Below are 12,418 nucleotides of genomic sequence, written 5' to 3'. Positions count from 1 at the left end.
TAAACAATTTGTGGTACAACCACACAGTGGGGTACTATTTGACAATAAAAAGGAAGAAACCACTGATACATGCAACATGGATGAGCCTCAAAAACATTACTCAAGGTAACAGACATAAAAGGCTATATATTGCATGAATTCATGTATATGGCATTCTGAGAAAAGTAAAACAACTGAGATGGAAATTAGATCAGTAATTGCTGTGAACTGGGGGGGAAAAAGAGGTAATTGACTATAAAGGAATACCAGGGAATTTTGTAAAATTAAGTATCTTATTATCTTGACTGTGTTAGTAGCTACATAACTCTATACAATTGTTTAAAAACTCATCAAACTGTACTCCAATAAAGAATTGGCCAGGTGTGGTGGCTCCCGCCTTTAATCCCAGCATTTTAGGGGGCTGAGGGAGATGAATCACCTAAGTTCAGAAGTTCAAGACCCGCGTGGTCAACATGGTGAAACCCCGTCTTTACTAAAAATACAAAAACTAGCTGGGCATGGTGGCAAGAGCCTGTAATCCCAGCCACTCAGGAGGCTGAGACAGGAGAATTGCTTGAACCTGGGAGGCGGAGGTTGGAGTGAGCTGAGATCATGCCATTGTACTCCGGCCTGGGCAACAAGAGCGAAACTCCATCTCCCCCCACACCCCCCCCAAAAAATAATTTTATTCCATATTAGTTATTTTTTTTAATTTCACATTAATTATATGCTTGGGATTATTTTTTCCTTCTCACACAGAGTCTGTTAGCCAAGTAAGAAAAATAAAGAACAGTAAGAAAGAATTAGCAGCAAAGAAAAAATACAACTTGATTTAAGAATACTCCATTCTGCTACTATCTATAACTAATTTTATATACATACTATTTCTAAAAAAAAAAAAATCTTTAAAACCAAAAATTTGTTAAAAAAAAAAAAAAGCCCCAATATTCTTCATCTATGTCCTACCAACAGGAAGATAAAGTCATATTTTTATTATCTGAGTATGATGAAAATCATGATTTGTCTAGGACTTCAGTTTTTTTTTTTCTTTTCACTGAGAACTGTCACCTTGTATGAAAAGATGAACTTAAATAATTGAATTAGGGGACAGAACCAGGGACAAGGTTTTAAAGAGAGAAGAAACATCAATTTCTGTTCTTTCTTCCCTCACTTATGAATTATCTTAACTGACAACTAATTTCCTTTCCTATCTAAACTTCTTTAAAACTCCAAAGAATAAATATAGGAAGGACGTTATTATCCAACTCAAATAAATGCTTCTCTATCCTCGAGACACTTGTATGGTCTCAAAAGTCCAAGCCTTCCAACACTTCAGTGGTAGCTGCTCTCCTACACTGATAGAAATTCACAGAATTATCCTATCTTAGGAAGCCCACTGCTTAAATGCCGGACAGTCTTACATTGATAGCCTATTTCCAGGAAGATAGATGTTTTAACATAAGAGAAAACTGCGATTATTGGTAGCAAAGAAAGAAAAGATCAAGACTAAGCCCAGAGGCCCTGGATTATATTTATGACTCTGGAAGTTATTCATGCCTCATATATATGGAATACTTAAAAACATTAAAGAAAAAGATGTATCAAAAGTCATTTGCTATAATGAGCTTACAGAATGACATAACTGTGGAAGTCATATAATACATAAAAAGTTAACACCTCCATTGAACAATGAGAACACATGGATACAGCAAGGGGAGCACTACACACTGGGGTCTGTTGGGGGGAAATAGGGGAGGGACAGCGAGGGGTGGGGAGTTGGGGAGAGATAGCATGGGGGGAAACGCCAGATATAGGTGATGGGGAAGAAGGCGGCAAATCACACTGCCACGTGTGTACCTATGCAACAATCTTGCATGTTTTTCACATGTACCCCAAAACCTAAAATGCAATAAAAATTAAAAAAAAAAAAAGTTAACACCCCCAAAACTACAATGAAGACACCTGAATATAATTACTTTCACATAAGCTCTCTAAAAGGGCAAAGAACTCCACTCTTTAATAAAAGACTTTCCAAAGGGATAAATACTGATAAAGTAAGAATATGGTCTATTAATATTTAAGTCAAAATCACTGTTCAGCAGTGACAGGAAGAAATGGGTCCAAACATTATTCACTCATAAACCTATAAAATATAAACCATATTGAATACAAGAATAACCACCATAAGGGACAGAATAAAACAGCAACTAAAAGGTGATGACTTAGCAATCACTTACTTTACAAGCTAAAATGAGGTTTCACAATTTTCCAGAGTTCCTCAACTGGGGGTGGTTCTGCCTCCATCTAGGGACATCTGGCAACATTTTTGATAATCCAGACTGGAGGAAGTGCTACTGGCACTAGTAGGAAGAGGCCAGAGCTCCTGCTAAATATCCTATAATGCATAGGGTAGCCCACCACAACAAAGATTTATCAAATTCAAATTCAAATTCAAAATGTCAATAGTGACCCTGCTGAGAAATCCTGCTTTACAATAAAACTGAGAAGCCCTGCTAGCCCCACAAAATCTTAAGATAATCTGTAATGTATATAATGCAATACAATTTACATAACTACAGATAGAAATGTCAAGTACATACATATATCCCATTGCCACTCTCCCACACTCTTTCCCCCTCCGTCCTGTCACTCTTCAATTTAATAATCATTGCTTCTTTACAGTTCCTTCTAGCCACCTTCCCATTCCAAAACCTCAAATTCTCCTGAGAAATAGAAAACACTGCCTTATCTACACCGCCTGAGGTCTAGATCTACTTAAGAAAAGTCAGAGGAGTCTGATATATGATCATAAAGCTCAGTATTGTTTTGATTTAAAAAAGAATGCTATAATAAGACAACTGTGTCATAACTACCCAGAATCACCTCAAAGGATTAGAGACGGAACCCAAAATACAAACTTGTCTGTTTGTAAAGCCATTACAAAAAAATCTACTCATTCTTGGGATCTTATCAGCACAAGGTGAGTTCCAAAATTCCTTTCTTTGCTAATAAACAGTCCTTTGATTCATATCAGCTGCATTTTTAAACATCTAACTAGATTCCTTTCATCTGTCCTAAAGCTCTTTCAAAAACTCTTCATTTTAATATTCCAGGAATTCAGAGAACAAGTCCATTTAAATCTGTCTTAGCCTGTATCTTTTTCATTCAACTGTATCCAAACGGCAGCATTTCAACACTAACAACCAGCATACCTTGAACTATCTTTTTTTAACATTTTTCTCTCTGTAATTTCCACAGTTTCATTAAATATTTTTGGAAGCACAATGAACAAAACTCCCAATAACAGAGGAAGTACAAAAAAAAACATCATTTGTACATGGATAAACCCAGGTTTAGGTTTAGTATTTTATTTCAATACCTTTTTTTTTTTCTTTTTCTTTTTCCCCCTTTTTGAGACAGAATTGCACTCTTGTTACCCATGCTGGAGTGCAATGGTGTGATCTCGGCTCACCACAACCTCCGCCTCCTGGGTTCAAGCCATTCTCCTGCCTCAGCCTCCTGAGTCGCTGGGATTACAGGCATGCACCACCATGCCCAACTAATTTTGTATTTTTAGTAGAAATGGGGTTTCTCCATGTTGATCAGGCTGGTCTCAAACTCCCAACCCTCAGATGATCTGCCCACCTCAGCCTCCCAAAGTGCTAAGATTAGTAGAGTATCTGTTCTCATCAGTTCAATACCCTTCTTAAAAATGCAAAATGTCAAATTTATTTTTCACAAAATCAATATATTTTAAATACTCTAAACCAAGCCTAGTTAAGATGTGCTTCTAGCAAAGTGGTCAACTAAATATGGCAATCAGTTTGAACAATGCCACTTAAGGTAATCGTGTATATAAAGATGTTATAAATATTTTGGTGACAGAAATAAAATTGATTAGTGTCACAGAGATGACTTTTCATAAGGGAGTTTTAAATATATCTGAAAATAACCCATAACCAAATATATTCTTATTGTACCATATAAAAATCTACTGCTAAAAATATATGAATCTGTCCAGTCATCCAAGCATCAAAACAGAAGGCAGAAATATTTTCAATAACATATTCTAATAATGGTCTAAACTTCACAAATTGTATGAGCTAGACTAAGGACTTCTATCCTCGTAGAACTTTTTTACAATTGTTTCAGGGCACTATACCTTTTTAAAGCTAGTATATACTTTATGCTTAATAATGCAGAAAAATTCACTCACCATTTCAGTGGTGTGCCTTCATATTCAAACCATATCTCACTAATGTCTTCTTGTCTCATAACCTTCTGAAAGTGCTTTTTCACTTTGTCAGTTACCAACGTCAAATAACTTACTCTTGGCAAAAGCAACTGAAATGAAAATTTGTAAAACCGCATTTATTTACTAGTTATTATTTTTTTAAATACTAAGTAGGTTTTTGAATTTTAAGGAAAAACAGCCGTGTTCTTTGCATCATTTTGAATATCCCACACAAAGTCAACTGCTTTTTATAGAAGATCAAATGTTAAAGGTTAAGATGTTTTAGTATTTCTTATGGGGCCATTCCTTTAAGCAAGCAAAGCTTACCACATAAATGCCCAGAATCATCAACACAAACCTATCTATAATCTTTCTATAACACTAAATAAAAATGTAATTAGATGTCATACTATTTAGGATACTTATTAGTTCTATCAAATTTAACTTAAAAATTAAAATGATCCATCTGAGTCAATTAAACTGTTCTGAGAAGATCATCAACTGGAGTACTAAAGTATACCTTGACTTATCAATCAAATCTTCTCAACAAGTCCATCATGTTTTGAAGGCTAGGAGAGAATGCTGGGCTAGATAAAGCCTCAATATAAACAGTATGAAGAACCTAGTCAGTGTTTTTTCCCCAGAAAAGGTACCCAAAAAATAAAATAGGAGAGTGTTTTGGAAAATCAATTATGATTCATACAAAGAACAGATAAGTAGATAAAAGAAGGAGGATGGTAAAAATTTATGGTTTTTCTCTTCCACAGTAGACACTCTAGCCATTTCTTGCTTTCCTAAGTGTCTGACTTCTTTTGCTGATAAAACTGCTGTGTTACTCTTTTGGCTGCTTTTATAATGGCACCATCTTTCACGCTGTTTATTCAAGGTGATATGTTTTGACCAACAAAACAAGTAGAACTACTAAGCTGGCAAATATATACAAAAAAAAAAAAAAAAAGATATTCTGGTTGAAGGAATTTATATCTAATCATGGAAGTCCAAGATAAGAGGTACCAATCAGGTAGGAGAGTATGACATTGACCCTACGGGCTACAGGGTACAGGGGTATGGGAGGGAGATAGCTGGCATGCTCAGCATGGAATACAAGGTACTAAATACTAGGAACAAGCTGTTGAGTAGTAATATGCATTCAACAGAACGTAAGTTCTACTTTTGTAAGGAAATAACTGTGATTAGTGAAAAAAGAAAAAGAAATTCTTACTATTTAATATAAGAAAAATCAGTTTTTTCCTCCACAGGAAGTATTATAGCCCCTGTTTTACTTTTTAATAACTTGCCAATATTATATGCTATTCTTAAATGGCAGAGAAAAGATTCAGTGTATTCGTTCAGAAATGACAAATATAGATGTGACATTAAAGTCTCTTTAAAAAAAAAGCAAAACAGCATGGTAAACTAGCTGTTTTCAAAAAACACGTAAGCATAATCTGTTAGGCTAATAAGGTCTAAATTAGTAAATCCTGAACTTTAAAAATGATTATTGGCCATTACATAGTAATCTATTCCGTAGGAAATATTAACCTATGGAGATAGTAAGAGGGAAGAAACACCACAGCTAACGGGTATGGATATATCAGTTCCTGATTTTAGAGAATGTTGTACTACATGCCTCGGCTTCACTCAAAGTTACTAAATACTCCCAAATGATTTTTATGAAATAAAATCTTTTTCACAATAAGGAAAAAAGAACATTAGAATATAATCTCCATTAAGACAGGAATTTTTGTCTGTTTTCAATGCTACATTTCCACTGCCCAAAATAGTGCCTGCTTTAAAGGACACACACACAATAAATATTTGCTGAATGAGTCAGAGATGCCAAAGGTTAAGTGGGGCAGAGCCAACAATGATAATCTTAAAAGAATACTCATTTTAAAGGCAGAATCCACAATGAAATGCAGCAGCAATCTTCAGTTCCGTTTGGCTTGTGGGAGTAATTGCTAACTAATATACCCATAGTAACACTAAGAAATCACTCTAAAATTTAAGAATGACTATTCTACAGTGCATACAGATACAATTTAGCTAGGAAATACTTCAACAGGTAAAAATTAAAAGACATCATCCTGCGTTTTAATTTAGCTAGGAAATACTTAAATAGGTAAAAATTAAAAGACATCATCCTGCGTTTTACCTGCAGACTATATATACTACTCATTGTTTTTCTTAGGTGTATCTCATTGGGTTTTCTTTTGTTTTAATGTGGTAAAATATGCGTAGCATAAAATTTACCATTTAAACCATTTTTAAGTGTACAGTTTAGTAATACTAAGTACATTCGCTATCCATCTCCAGAACTTTTTCATCATCCCAAATGGAAATTCTACTTATTAAACAGTAACTCCCCATTTCTTGCTTCCCCAGCTCCCAGTAACCACCATGCTACTTTGTATCTCTATGAATTTGACTATTCCAGATACCTTATTTAAGTGGAACCATATAATATTTGTCCTTTTGTGTCTCGTTTATTTCATTTAACACGTGTCTTCAATGTTCTTTTAGTTCTTTTACTTTGAATAGGATCAACCCCATTTGGAAATACTGTCAGCTACAATGGAAACTGTAACACTCTAATTCCTCATTCAGCCCTAGCAAAAAGTATTCCATGACTATCATACAAGTGATTCATTTTATCTATACAGCCTTTAAGAATACATATTTAATGCAATTATATGGAATACTTATGTTTCCAAAAACGGTGCCCATAATTTTATTTCTTCATGCCAAGTACTATTCTGTCCAACATTTTTCAATTTTAAAATTAGAGACTTATCTAGGACAAAAATGGAAGTAAAACATACTAGAATTCTGTTCCACTCCAAAGTATAAAGCATCATACTAGGCAATGAGGATACAGCACTGAGTGAGACAGAAGAGCCCTTCCCCTTATACAGCATACAGGTTAGACAGCAAAAAGATACAAAAAGCAAAATTACAAATGTGATTAATCCAAGGAGGAAACAACAAGAATGAGTAGCAAAGGAATTTAACCTTATCTAGTGTCAGAAGAGGCCTTGACAGGAAGTATATCTTAAGGCCTTTCCCTTTGTCAAAAGACAAATAAAAGGGAAATAACATGGGTGGGTGTGGAGGTCTGGGTGTGTGTAGGTGTGGGAGATGCCTCTGCCTTTTTCAAGCTAGGGAGGCTGTGAGACAAAAGGTATGAGGTGAATACAGAGAAACAAAGATGGGCACATTTGAGTGAAGTCTAAGAAGCTGAATATGATAGGAAGGTAGAGAATTAAGACAGAATAGTGCTGAGGAAGCCCAGGGCCAGATTATACAGAACCTTGTAAACTACATTAAAGATCCTAAAAATGATGAAAAGCCACAAAGGTTTTAAGCAAGCAAGAGATAAGATCTGATATGTGTTTTGAAAAGATCACTCCAACTGCAGACCAGAAAATGAAAAGAAGGGAAAACCAAAAGCAGGAAATTGGTTACTACCATAAAATTTAATTCATTTTATTTTTGAAACAAAGTTTCACTCTTGTTGCCCAGGCTGGAGTTCAATGGCACGATCTTGGCTCACTGCAATCTCCACCTCCCAGGTTCAAGCAATTCTCCTGCCTCAGCCTCCTGAGTAGTTGCGATTACAGTTGTCTACCTCCATGCCCAACGAATTTTTGTATTTTTAGTAGAGACGGGGTTTCACCACGTTGGCCAGGCTGGTCTCAAACGCCTGACCTCAGGTGATCCACCCGCACTGGCCTCCCAAAGTGCTGGGATTACAGGCATAAGCCATTGTGCCTGGCCTGATCAGAATTTAAACAGTAGTCTTATCTAGGCTGTAGCAGTGGGGGATGAAAGGGATCAGTTAAGTCTGAGAAAACCAGCTGGAGAAAGTTACTGACTAAATATCTGGGATATGACAGAAAGAAGCACCAAACGATGAGTCCCAGGTTTCTAGTAAGAGTAATTCTTCTTGCCAAAATAGCAAGGGAATAATGGCAGATGACCAGATTTTCTTGCAGGGAAAGCTGGTGAGTCCAGTTTCAAACACACAGTTTGAGTTTCTGTAAGACATCTAAGTGAGGATCTCCAGCAGACAAATATATAGCTCTGGAGTTCAGGACAAAAATACTGGCAATTGTCAAGTTTAAAATGCTCGACAAAGACATAAAAACAGAGAAGAATTCCAGGGGGTAAAAAGTGAAGTGAAACAAGAAAACAGGGCCCCAAGAAATACCAATAGTAAGGAATAAGCAAAGAAGAAAGACACACACACACACACACAAACCATAGAGGCAAAAGCAAAAACCAAGAATACTGGGCACTGCAGGGCTAAGCAGGACAATGCCACAAAATGGAGAAAATAGCAAACAACATCAAACACTGCTGAGATCAGACAAATGAAAATTCAAAAACAGACGCCAAGCTTGGCTAAAAAGTTATTAGTGACTTTGGCAAGAATAGTTTTCTTGGAATAGTATGAAAATGTGATTACAGAGAACTAACTGGTAGGAAGTAGAAGGTAGACAATGACTATAAATAACCTTTTTTTTTTTTTTTTTTTTTTTTTTTTTGAGACGGAGTTTCGCTCCTGTTACCCAGGCTGGAGTGCAATGGCACGATCTCGGCTCACCGCAACCTCCGCCTCCTGGGTTCAGGCAATTCTCCTGCCTCAGCCTCCTGAGTAGCTGGGATTATAGGCACGCGCCACCATGCCCAGCTAATTTTTTGTATTTTTAGTAGAGACGGGGTTTCACCATGTTGACCAGGTTGGTCTCGATCTCTCGACCTTGTGATCCACCCGCCTCGGCCTCCCAAAGTGCTGGGATTACAGGCTTGAGCCACCGCGCCCGGCCTATAAATAACCTTTTTAAAAAGTCTAGCCATGGAGGAAAAGCCAAAGCTGAGAGATGGGGTCAAGAGAGGGTTATTGTTTCAGGATAGGAAGGATTTATGACAACATCAAAAACCGTGAAGGAGACAGCAGATAAGAAGTTGAAAGTAAAACAGAGAAGGCAGAGGTGGAGGTGGGAGAAGATCAGATACCACCAGCTTCCTGAGAAGGCAGAAGGTAGATGGAGGGCTGGGCCTTGCCGAGAAAGAAGAATACTTCTTCCATTATAGCAGAAGGGAAAGAGAAGAAAATGTGTATGAATGCAGATAGGTTTTGCAGATTTGGTGGCAGAAAGTTGAGGGAGGTCCTATCACATCTATCACATTGTTTCTATTTTCTTCACAAAGGAGGAAGTGAAGTCACTTGTTAAGAGTGAAGTAAGAGGTCAGGGCTCAGAAAAATAGTCATAGTGGAAAAGAGCAGACATCTGACTAACATACATAAAAGGATCACTGACTAATGTTAAGGGTCCATGAAATTGATGACCCTGGGTCTAATCATGATTTCTTCTAGACACAAGTCACAAAAAATAGCAATGCAAATGAGTATATGTGCTTTTATACTGGATAATATAAATGAAAAGCAACAGTTTAAATGAACATAACAGAAAGAATACCAACTGAAAAGTTATCTAGTTTCTACAAATTTCCTTCCCAATATTCCCTGCAAAACAAAATATAATGCTCAGTGATATACATACAAGATACAGGCGGAAAAATTATGCAGAGAGGAAACAAATCAAAATGCAGAAAAAAACAGGAATATATGTAATATTAATATTAAAAATATGTTCAAGCTTAATTGACAACAAGGGACATATCTGAACTACAGCTATACTGGTGCTAAAATGCTTACCTGTAATTCTAAGACTAATCATTGCTAACATTTGGTAAGTATGTATTAACTTACACTTATGCATGCACATATTTAAATACCAAAATTTGGATCATGCCATATGATTTTAAATTCTAGTTTTTTTTGTTTTATATTTATTATATGCCTATCACCCAACAGTCTTCAAAAACACAAATCATGTATAAGAGGTTTCTCTGGGTGAAGAACTATAAAGAATTCAAGAAAAAAGCAATTACTTATAAAACAAAACAATCCTCTTTCTCCTACAGTTACCCTCAACATTCCTGCCATTTTCAATTTGATTAGAAACACCTGAAAACTTACACACTAGTGCTCACAACAGTCTTTTCATATTTAAACAGATCTATAAAAAAATATATTGTATTCTTTACCTGAAATTTATTTAACTTTAGGGCATATGTCAAACACCAGAGTCTGATTTAAAAGGAAACAAGCCAGGTGTAGTAGCTCACGCCTGGAATCCCGTGCTTTGGGAGGCCGAGGCCAGATCAGGCGTTCAAGACCAGCCTGGCTAACAAGGCAAAACTCTCTCTCTAGTAAAAATATAAAAATAAACCGGGTGTGATGGTGCACACTTGTAATCCCAGCTACTTGGGAAGCGGAGGCATGAAAATCATTTGAACCCAGGCTGGGAGGTTGCAGTGAGCCAAAATGGTGCCACTGTCCTCTAGCCTAGGCAACAGAGAGGCGAGACTCTGCCTCAAAATAAATAAATAAATAAAAGTAAACAGACTTAAATTATTTTTCAGTTGTCATCAATTTGGCCGAATATACTCTGGTTTAGATACTATTACAAAGCCAACGAAGATTAAAAGTTGTAATTAAAACAGCAAAAACTTCTTTGGGAAAAAAATGGTATCCTAAGCTATATCACAGAACAAGAACAGAAAAAATATTGCTAACAAATGAAATTCTTCTAAAAATAAAACTAAAACCATACTTTGTTTTGTTTTTTGTTTTTTGTTTTTGTTTGTTTTTGAGATGGAGTTTCACTCTTGTTACCCAGGCTGGAGTATAATGGCGCCATCTCGGCTCACCACAACCTCCGCCTCCTGAGTTCAAGCAATTCTCCTAGCTAGGACTACAGGTGCGCGCCACCATGCCCAGCTAATTTTCGTATTTTTAGTAGAGATGGGGTTTCACCATGTTGACCAGGATCGTCTCGACCTCTTGACCTCGTGATCCACCCGCCTTGGCCTCCCAAAGTGCTGGGATTATAGGCATGAGCCACTGCGCCCGGCCCCATACTTTGTTTTTAACTGTTGATATTTTTCTAGACAGAAAACAGTTAATATTTCCAAAGTTAAGAATACTCACATGTATATAAGCTTCAGTACCAGTAACGAGATGGCCAAACTTCTCTAAAACTATCATTTCTAGTAAGAAAAGCCAGAAAGATAATTCCAAACAACATCCCAACATGAGCCCGGTGAAACGTTCATGCACTGAGTAGTACCACTTGAACAGCCTGTGTCAGATGCTGAGGATGCACAGAGGAAAACAAAAACAAAAACAAAAAACAGTCCTATACCCAAAAAGTGAGTGAATGGGCTCCTTAATAAGCAGCTTCCTCCAGTAATCTGACTTCCTGTAGCTGGAGCAGGCTGAGGAGCAGCACTGCCTCTCAGAGAAAGGAGGGGGAAAGCAAAGGGCAAACTTTATTAAAATGAAACAGAAGCATTTCCTCATCACAAATACATTTCCACTTTTCCACACCCTCTCCAGGTAAACACTAGCATGCATACCTGAGACACAAAAAGAAAAAACAGTAATGACAATTGTGAATATCTGTGCCTGTTACAGGCTATTCAGGAAGCAGGTCGGATGTCATCTCTGACAGATGTGTAAACTGAGATTATACATTGTTAGAAAAGAGGAAAATAGCACATGAAAATCAGAAGATATTTGAAACTGTTTGTAGAACAGATTAACTCACATCTGCAAGTCTATGTGAAGTAATTTATAATATATATTAAATGTTTTACATATTAGCTCACATATAACATACAACAGTTCAGTCAACATATGAATGTGTGTATGTGCGCATGTTTATATGTTCACTAAGCTATAAAAACACTTTGTTAAACAGTTGCTTGGAATCTCCTAACTATAAATGAATGCAATCTGAATCTATTATTTTCAAAATCTCTTCCTATTAAAAAAGCACATATCTGATGATTCCATTATTATATATTATATATGAATATATGCATAAGAAAAACAAAGTCAAGAAGGCACCATAGCTGATGATTCCATTAACATATGCACATACATGTAAGAAAACAAAGTCCAGAAGGCATCATGCCAACATGTTGACAATGGTTTTGTCCTCTGAGTGGCAGCATTAGAGGTGATTACTCCCTTCTTTATGCTTATCTGTGTTGTTTTTCCAAAATAAGCATGAATTAGCTGTATATAAAATGTTACATAACAGCCTCCAAGTTCTTAGAGCTTTTTTTAAC

At 36.5% G+C, this 12,418-nt stretch overlaps 1 protein-coding gene and 1 long non-coding RNA gene across 7 annotated transcripts in view; both read right to left on the bottom strand.

The window, feature by feature from the left end:
* ATG5 (autophagy related 5) overlaps positions 1-12,418 on the bottom strand; it is a 123,133-nt gene that overhangs the window by 100,483 nt on the left and 10,232 nt on the right. For 4 of the 6 annotated variants that reach the window (XM_003935926.4, XM_039467725.2, XM_074397657.1 and 1 more), the window contains exon 3: positions 4,196-4,323. The exons of 1 other annotated variant lie outside the window; for it this stretch is intronic. In XM_003935926.4, the coding sequence (XP_003935975.1) occupies positions 4,196-4,323 (128 nt within the window). Of the gene's footprint in view, positions 1-4,195; positions 4,324-11,273; positions 11,333-12,418 lie in introns of all 6 variants that reach the window. One more of the 6 variants, XM_010346438.3, reaches the window with a different exon arrangement.
* On the bottom strand, positions 5,087-11,262 carry LOC141584280 (uncharacterized). Its single transcript, XR_012517226.1, has 2 exons — positions 9,053-11,262; positions 5,087-8,730 (listed from the first exon to the last, which is right to left on the bottom strand). It is a non-coding gene; the product is annotated as an uncharacterized LOC141584280 (long non-coding RNA).

The sequence above is a fragment of the Saimiri boliviensis genome, chromosome 4, assembly GCF_048565385.1.
Source record: "Saimiri boliviensis isolate mSaiBol1 chromosome 4, mSaiBol1.pri, whole genome shotgun sequence".
In the NCBI taxonomy this organism is placed as follows: Eukaryota; Metazoa; Chordata; class Mammalia; order Primates; family Cebidae; genus Saimiri; species Saimiri boliviensis.
This window is presented reverse-complemented; position numbering and strand designations above follow the sequence as displayed.